This window comes from Clinocottus analis, unplaced genomic scaffold (assembly GCF_023055335.1).
Source record: "Clinocottus analis isolate CAN_PGR_092001 unplaced genomic scaffold, fCliAna1.0.p SCAF_2, whole genome shotgun sequence".
In the NCBI taxonomy this organism is placed as follows: Eukaryota; Metazoa; Chordata; class Actinopteri; order Perciformes; family Cottidae; genus Clinocottus; species Clinocottus analis.
Genome location: NW_027175931.1, coordinates 3,581,729 through 3,590,072, shown reverse-complemented (window position 1 = coordinate 3,590,072; position 8,344 = coordinate 3,581,729). Strand labels below are relative to the sequence as shown.

General features: G+C 51.7%; 1 protein-coding gene across 7 annotated transcripts in view; it reads right to left on the bottom strand.

The window, feature by feature from the left end:
• Nucleotides 1-15: 15 nt before the first annotated feature.
• LOC137790921 (centrosomal protein of 164 kDa-like) overlaps nt 16-8,344 on the bottom strand; it is a 28,853-nt gene continuing 20,524 nt past the window's right edge. For 6 of the 7 annotated variants that reach the window (XM_068585513.1, XM_068585516.1, XM_068585514.1 and 3 more), the window contains 19 exons: nt 7,894-7,947; nt 7,649-7,794; nt 6,432-7,340; nt 6,210-6,341; nt 5,934-6,123; nt 5,286-5,360; nt 5,057-5,179; nt 4,795-4,938; nt 4,268-4,351; nt 4,113-4,181; nt 3,730-3,989; nt 3,456-3,629; nt 3,062-3,227; nt 2,869-2,976; nt 2,287-2,389; nt 1,833-2,174; nt 1,674-1,746; nt 1,459-1,572; nt 16-932 (listed from right to left, as the gene is read on the bottom strand). In XM_068585513.1, coding sequence (XP_068441614.1) covers nt 836-932; nt 1,459-1,572; nt 1,674-1,746; nt 1,833-2,174; nt 2,287-2,389; nt 2,869-2,976; nt 3,062-3,227; nt 3,456-3,629; nt 3,730-3,989; nt 4,113-4,181; nt 4,268-4,351; nt 4,795-4,938; nt 5,057-5,179; nt 5,286-5,360; nt 5,934-6,123; nt 6,210-6,341; nt 6,432-7,340; nt 7,649-7,794; nt 7,894-7,947 — 3,363 coding nt within the window. In that variant the 3' untranslated portion in view covers nt 16-835. The remainder of the gene's footprint in view (nt 933-1,458; nt 1,573-1,673; nt 1,747-1,832; nt 2,175-2,286; nt 2,390-2,868; nt 2,977-3,061; nt 3,228-3,455; nt 3,630-3,729; nt 3,990-4,112; nt 4,182-4,267; nt 4,352-4,794; nt 4,939-5,056; nt 5,180-5,285; nt 5,361-5,933; nt 6,124-6,209; nt 6,342-6,431; nt 7,341-7,648; nt 7,795-7,893; nt 7,948-8,344) is intronic. The other variant, XM_068585518.1, reaches the window with a different exon arrangement.

The window sequence follows — 8,344 nt, the reverse complement described above, 5'->3', positions numbered from 1 at the left end:
TAGAAAAATACAGCACTTATTTACACACACACGATATATATATATTTGCACAAAATACATATTTTTTTATGCCTGCACACAACGTGTAAACTAACAAATGGCTCACTTTAATGTGTCAAACATCCTGGGATATAAAGGAGTAATTCATGTAAAATGTGTTTTGGCTCCATTTGTGCAAACAGAGGGTTTTCATTTCTTTTCCTCCACAGGCTAAAACAACCAAAATGTGAGGAAATTAGTCATAAATTGTGTCATGAATACAAACCGCGGCGTCTGAAACGTGGCCGCCGTAGAGCACCGTCTTGTAGTGTGTGGAGGGTTTTTTTCAGTGCAGTAAGAGCAGTAAAAACTCTGTGATTGTCATGACTTTCCCCTCCGACATCAACGTAAACTAAACATTTAAAAACAACGTTTTGGCTCAAGTCTGGTCGGGAGCTACAATTTGTAAACGTGACATTGTGCCTTAACCGCTGCTCGCATCCTTTCCATCCTCACACACACACACACACATTACAGGTACACACACATCCAATGTGACCTCTGCACTCCACCCGTCCTCGGCCTGTAAACCGCTCGGAGGTTCGGTCAGGCTCCGGGGATTAAACCCGGTGACGTGGTGGCTGTCGAGAGGACGACCCGCTCCCGCCACCGAGTCCTCGGGCCCTCGGTGATCACGTCGCTCCTCCAATCACAGCGGAGGAGGCTCCGGGCTTTTCCCCTGTAAACCTGAGTGTTTTCCTGACGGCGGTGAGTCACGGACGCCAGAGGCTCCAAAGTCCTCGCCCGCCAGTCACGGTGTCGACGGGAGGTGCCGTCTGGCCCACGTGCCGCGTCCTCAGTAGTGGTAGACTCTGATCTGGTTGTTGTCGTCCAGGCCCAGCTGGACCAGGCTGCTCTTGGTCGGGGGGGCGCGGTAGCGCGTGAACAAAGGTCTGGAGAGGCCGAGTTAAGGACGACGGCGATGATATGAAGTAGTGGAAGATTATCAGGGAAGTCTAAAGTACACCAATGAATATTGTGGAATAAGTAAGTAAGTAAGTAAGTAAGTAAGTAGGTAAGTACATAAAAAGGTAAGTAAGTAGGTAAATAAGTAAGTAGGTAGGTAAGTAAGTAAGTAAGTAAGTAGGTAAGAAGGTGAGTACGTAAATAGGTAAGTAAGTAGGTAAGAAGGTAAATGTTAAGTAAGTAAGTAGGTAAGTACGTAAATAGGTAAGTAGGTAGGTAAGTAAGTAAGTAGGTAAGTATGTAAATAGGTAAGTAAGTAGGTAAGTAAGTATGTAAGTAGGTAAGTAAGTAATTAGGTACGTAAGTAAGTAGGTAAGTACATAAGTAGGTAAGTAAGTCGGTAAGTTGGTAAGTAAGTTAGTATGTAAGTGAATAAGTAGGTAAGTAAGTAAATAGGTACGTATCTAAGTGTGTGTGTGTGTGTGTGTGTGTGTGTGTGTGATAGAAGGATACATGCTGGTGTCTTTCTTGCGCATCTCCAGCCACCTCTTGTTGCCGTCAATCAGCCCCTGCAGCCTCTGGCCGTCCACCTCCACCGACGTCTGCACGGACCGCAGGCCGCATTCACTTTAACGCACACGGACACACACATGCAAGTACGTTAGAGGCAGCGTTGACGTGTGTGTGTGTGTGTGTGTGTGTGTGTAAGCTATGCTAGTGCAGGGTACCTAGCAGGAGGGTATGAGGAGTATGCAGAGGTCGACCTCATGGTGCTGGAGGCGATTGGGTCCATGGCCGCTCCTGGAGAGCGGAACAAAACAGTTGAGAAAAACCTCTTTTTAACACTTTAATGCTGCTTCACTCAGGTCTAAGCTGTGGTCGCATACTGGGGAATATCTGGCTCCACCGGCTGTTGACGAGGTCCTCGGAGGCCCGAGCCCCGCTGCTGATGGGGGTACTGAAGAGAGGAGGCGCCGGCGAGCCGCTGCCTCGGGACGCCCAGGGCCAGGTCGGCTCCGAGAGCCTCACCGGGGGGGGCGGAGCCGAGGAGGCGGAGGTGGAGGCAGGGGAGGAGTGATGTTGAGGGAGGGGGAAGGCGGCGAAGGGTGTGGCGCTCTGCCTCTGCGCCAGGGAACCCAACGCACCTAGGACGGTGTTGAGCTGGCCTGAGATCTGCTGCAGGGACTCCGCTAACTCCTGGACTTTGTCCGGGACGGTGGGATGACCTCCTGACGAGAGAGAGAGAGGGAGAGAGAGAGATATTTAAGAGTAGCTGAAATGATAACCTGATAAGAGCTAAGGAATATCAGCAATAATAACGTTGACTATCTCCGTTGTTACCCGTCCGATCTGGTGGGTCCAAAGTGCTGCTGAGGTCAGATTCAGTCACATCAAAGGTCACCTTCCTCTCTCCCGCCAGCCGAGACAGATCCTCCACAAACGGCTGAACGAGAGAACAAGAACTAAGATTAAGTTAAGAATGACCAACTCGAATAATAGGAAGACAAAATAAATACATTGAAATAGCCGTCTTGCGTCTAGAGAGATAAGTAAGTAAGTAAGTAAGTAAGTAAGTAGGTAAGTAAATAAGTAAGTAGGTATGTAAGTAAGTAAGTAGGTAAGTAAATAAGTGAGTGAGTGAGTAAGTAAGTAAGCAAGTATGTAAGTAAGTAAGTGGATGGATGGATGGATGGATGGATGGATGGATAGATAAATAGATGACGTTTTAAGTTTCAGTAATTTTGTTCAAACATCACAAACATTCATTTCAAGAGAGAGAGAGGGAGAGAGAGATAACATAACTTCCAGAATCACCAGAACGTTTCCTTGTGAACACGGAGAGAGCACATGGAAACTAACGCGTTACTTTCACATGACTAATAATAATCAGAGCGCAGGTACAGGCAGCGGTTTCCTGCTGACCTCGTCCGCCATCGAGCTCTCCAGCTGCTGCAGCTGCTCCTCCTTCCTCCGCAGCAGGGCGTTTCCTCTCTGGACCGTCCGCTGCAGCTCCACCACGTTCCTGGCCTCCTGACGGAGAAAACAAACACGTTGAAATCGACCCCCGTCGTCCCAGCGCCTGTCACTTGGCGGGAGGTTAAATGCTCCTTCCTACCTGCTGGAGGCTTCTCATCGCCTCCTGCTGCTCGGGGTCCTGGGAGGAGCCGGTCTGAGCCGCCCGCAGAGCGGCCTGCCTCTCCGTCAGCCGGCTGCTCTCTCTCTCCAGGAAGAGTCTGGTTTTCTGGATGGAGGCGCCGTGGGTGGAGGCGTAGCGCCGGAACCTGGAACCAGAGATGTGTGTGAGGGATGATGGGAACACATCTGTACCCTGTAAAGACCACATTTTACATATGTAGAGCCATCCATCCCTCCCTCCATCCATCCATCGATTGATCCATCCCTCCCTCCATCCATCCACCCACCTACCCCTCCCTCCCGCCCGCCCACCCATCCCTCCCTCCCTCCATCCATCCATCCATCCACCTACCCACCCACCCCTCCCTCCTTACTCGTCCATGCTGCTGTGGCTGTCAGGTAAAGGTGAGAGCGGCGGGTCGTCCAGATCTTCCACACACAGCGATGAGTCCCTCCTCTCACTAGAGGGCGCCGTCGTCTCTGTCTTCTTCTTGTCCTGCTTTGTTTCCGGTCTGAAGGCGTTCGCTCCTTCGCTTTGTTCCAGCTCTCTGATTGGACAAAAACTAAACCAGTTAACCCTTTAAAATCCTGCGCAGTAAACACTGGATCACTCCTCAGTAGATGAGTATCTTGCGTGCTCGTCTGTACCCGACTCTGCGGCCGAGGCGCTCGCATCGCTCCTGCAGCAGCGCCACCTTGCTCTCCAGCCGTGCCTTGTCCTCCTTGGCCCTCCTGCTCTCCTCCCTGGCTTTGTCTCTCTCTCCCTTCATCCTCTCCTCCCCCTCCCTGGCCTCGCTCCTCTCCTCCCTCGCTCGCTGCACCAGTTCCCTGGCTTGGTGTTTCTCCTCTCGCATCCTCTCTAGCTCCTCCGACAGCTGGTCCCTCTCCTGGATGAGCCGGGGTAAAGCCTGGACACACACACACGCACACACACACACAGACACACACACACACGGTGGGGATACATATATAGACGGACACTTTGGGGAGTTGTATCTCTCTTTTCATGAAGATCAAGTGCAAAGTCTCGCCTCTATCTGTCGGTCCACTTCTGCCTCTTCCTCCCCGAGCTTCCTCCTCCTCCTCTTCAGATCTGCCGCCTGATAGGAGACAGAAAGCATCAGTCGCTGTGGGTTCAGGTTGGTGCATCAGTGAGTCACAGAGCACAGAGTCTGGGAGAGGAGACCTTGGTCTGCAGCGCGGCCTCCTGGCCCTTCAGCTCTTTGGCTCTCAGCTCTATCTGATCCGCCAGGTCCTCCAGTTCTGACTCCTGAAGGGAGAAAGGACACTTATTCACTGGAATAAAGTCTTAATTATGTTTAGAAAAGGCTCTTTTCTTGACCTCAATTTGGAACAAAGGCAAGGTCAGAGAACATTTGGAAGTTTTTGCTGAAACTCAATAAATCAAATGCTCTTACAAAAAATAAATGAAATACTTCTTCCATAAGCAGCTAGCTTAACGCCTGTGAGTGCTAGCAATATCCATGTCTGTTGTTTGTGTTCATTAGGATATGTCTAAGCTCAAAGTACAGAGGAAGGAGTGTGAAGTCAACTTTATAGCTAGTTTTTGCAACTTTTAGAGCGAGCACCGCTCGCTGCTTTCATCGGGGAAAGAGTTGGCAACACTGGGCTTTTTTCTCTCGGTTGGATCATTTTAAATTCTAGCGTCCTCTGGCGTGTGTGTGTATGTGTGTGTGTGTGTGCGTCTCTCACCTGCCGCGTGTGCGTCAGCTGTTTCTTTTGTATCTGCGCGTTGAGCTGCGTGCGGAGCTTCTCCAGCTGGACCGCGTGCGAGGCCTGAAGATGCTCTCTCTCCTCCTGCAGAGCGGCGAGCAAGCGCGCCCTCTGAGCCGTCTCCTGGAACACACACACACACACACACACACACACACACACACACTTTTTGTAACTATCATAATGTTGAGGCTTGAAGTTCCTTGTCGATGCCCGCTGGAAACACCAATATGGAGGCTACCTCGTCGAGGTAGTTCTCTCTGATGCTGTTCATCTCTCTCCTGTGGTCGTCCCTCAGCTTCTCCAGCTTCCTCTCGTGGTCACGCTGCACTTCCTCCCGCACTTCCTGGAGAACGTCCGCCAGCTGGAAGGCGACGGCGCAACAAAGTTTTATTACAGTGAAATTAAAATTGGAGAAAAGAAATCCACACGGTGATGTAATTCTGTGCAGAATCTGTGTGACCTCTGACCTCTCGGTGGTACTCTGCCAGTTGGTGTTCGGGTCGTGGACTCATGATGTCCCGCCTCCTCTCTGTGATTTTGACCTTTATACGGACAAAACAGTGCAAACACAGAGACGCGTACGAATCATTAATCCGTGGTCCAATGCCCTCATGCGCCACCAAGCAGGAACAAACACAACGGTCTGGTTCTCCTGCTGCCTTCCTACAACGCAGCAGGGCGGCAGTTCCATCCCCAGTCTCACTATAGTTTACATGTCCAAGTGTCCTTGAGCAAGACACTGAATCCCCCGGTTGCTCCCAGTTCATAGCTGCCTACTGCTCAATGCAGAGGGACTAGTAGAGGATTTATTAATATTATTAGCATCAACCTTTTACTGACAAAATGGGGTTTGAAGGCATATTTGTGACACAAAATATATCGGAAAAACACACAATGGCGCCATCATGACCAATTATTCTCACTCTTGTTGTTTGTAAGACAATAATTGACAGGAAAATAAACGAGAAACCGAGCTACGCCGGAGTCAATAGAAGAGGCTTCAGGCTGTGAACCTGAAGGAGGCTGCGACGACTGAACGGAAACACATTTCCAAGTCAAATTTAATATTAAAATGTCAAAATCTGAAAAAAAAACGGTCCCACCCCCTTGGTCACCTCGTGTTTCAGAGAGTTCAGCCTCTCTCCCCAGAGTCTCCTCCTCTCCACTTGCAGCTCCTCCTCCTCCAACTCCGCCTTCAGGCGCTCGGAGTCCCGCCTCTTCTGGGCCTTCAGCCGGCCGCGCTCCTCCTCCTCCTCCTCCTTGAGGGCGCCGCTGAGCACCTTCAACGCGACATCGCTCTCCTCCCTGAACACGAGACGGGGTCACTACCGAGAAACTGACTCCAGATCAGTCGGTTTCCTGCACATTGTGTTTTCTGTGTTGTCTCTGACCTGAGCTGCTGCTGCCTCCTCGTCCTCTCTTGCTGGGCGGAGTCTCTGAGCTCCTCCAGCGTCCTCTCGGGCTCCTCGTGCAGCTCGACCTCCTCCTCTCTCCTCTTCGCCAGGAGGCGCTGCCGCAGAGCCCTGAGGAGGAGACGCGCGGTCATGGATTGAGACGCCGTTTGTGTTCTGAGGGGTTGGAAAAGGCGTTTTACTTCACTTCACTTTACCCACCTCTGTCTCTCGTCGCTCTCCTCCTTCAGCTTCCTCTCCTCCTCTTCCTCTTGCTTTAGCTCCTCTTGGAGAAGCATTCTACTCGTCTTCTTCTCCACCATGTGCTCACTCTTCTCCTCCACGTCTTGATCTGCCTTCCCCCTCTCCCTCTCCTCCTTCCTCTCATTCAGACTCCTTTCCTCTCTCTCTGCCCTCTCCCTCTCCTCCTCCTTCTCCCTCAAACTCCTTTCCTCTGCCATCTTCCTCTCCTTCCTCTCATTCAGACTCCTTTCCTCTCTCTCTGCCCTCACCCTCTCCTCCTCCTTCTCCCTCAGACTCCTTTCCTCTCTCTCTGCCCTCTCCTTCTCCTCCTTCCTCTCCCGCAGACTCCTTTCCTCTCTCTCTGCCCTCTCCTTCTCCTCCTTCCGCTCCCTCAGACTCCTCTCCTCTCTCTCTGCCCTCTCCCACTCCACCTTCCTCTCCCTCTCCTCTTTCCTCTCTCTCTCCTCCTTCCTTTCTCTCAGACTCCTCTCCTCCTTCCTCTCTCTCAGGCTCCTTTCCTCTCTCTCCGCCCTCTTCCTCTCTTCCTCCTCCATCTCCTCTATCTCCTCCTCCCTCTCTATCGTCTCTCGGTCTTTCCGGCTCCTCCAGCTGGGCTCTTCCTCCAGCGAGTCCTCTAGGTTCTGGAGGTGGGGTCCGGCGTCTTGGCGCCGGGCGTCGGCCGTGCGGGCCAGCCGACCTCTGGAGGTCTCGGGCCTTTGCAGCCGCGGAGACGCGCCGAGGCTCTCTCCTTTCAGACGGAGCCCGACCTCCTGCTCCGAAGGGGAGGGGATGGAGAGAGAGGGAGAGGGAGAGGGGCTGGACTGGTGGAGGACGAGTCGGTCCACTTTCAGAGCCGGAGGGGCGTCTTTGCCAGCGGCCTGCAGCTGCCTGAAGATGGAGAGGTGTCATACGAATACAGGGTGAAACAGAGGTAGAAGAAACCCTACGACTGCACTCTCCTCTCCTTCTTTTGAAAATGTAGTTTCACCAAAATAAAATGAATAGTTTGTACATGTACAAGGAATATTTTGGCACCTGACCATTGTGACAATTGAATTCAGAGCTGAAATCTCTGTGCAAATAAAAACTGATGAATTTGTTGGTCGTTATTGGAAATAAATGGAGCTGTGAATGAACTCATGACTCACGACTGTGTCCGGCTTTCCAGGAACAATATACAACAAACAACAACAAACCTCCTGGCGGCCTCCGTCTTCTTCGTATTTGCCCCCCATCCATTCTCCTCCTCCTCCTCCTCTTCCTCCTCTTCTTCTTTGTCGTCTCCCTCCAGCGGACTCACGGTGCCGGACAGGTCGTCCGTGTCTCGAACCTTCTCCGGCAACTTTTGGGTGAAGGAAAAATTGATAAATCGTCAATAAACAGCTGATACAGACTGAGACGAATGGAGCGGCGGCAAACACGACCGCACAATGGCGAGTACCTTGACGTTCATGGAGGATGACGCCGCCTCGATGTTGTCACTGGCCTCGGACTCCTGTGATAACACAAACACACACACAGAGAGACACGCACTCAGCCACGGGTAGACGGTCCTGAAGGAACGAGTGCAAAAAAGAAATCGGCACCAGCGAACACTAAAACATCCAAGCATGCTGCGTTTTCTAAAGAGATTAATAAACACACACACACACACACACACACATACGGCGTACGTCCAAAAGCAGCGTGCACATGCAAACACAAAACAAGGCCGGCGAGCTGGTAGGCCGACTGCAAAGATCAGAGGAGAACATGGCGGGAGATGAGAGAGTCGTGTGCTGGGTCAAGTGGCTTAAAATCACCCGCCAATCAAAAAGCAGATCGACAACCAAAACTACTGCTTACGGCCGTGTCAGGAGAACTGCGCCATCGACGCGGGGGGGGGGGGTTTA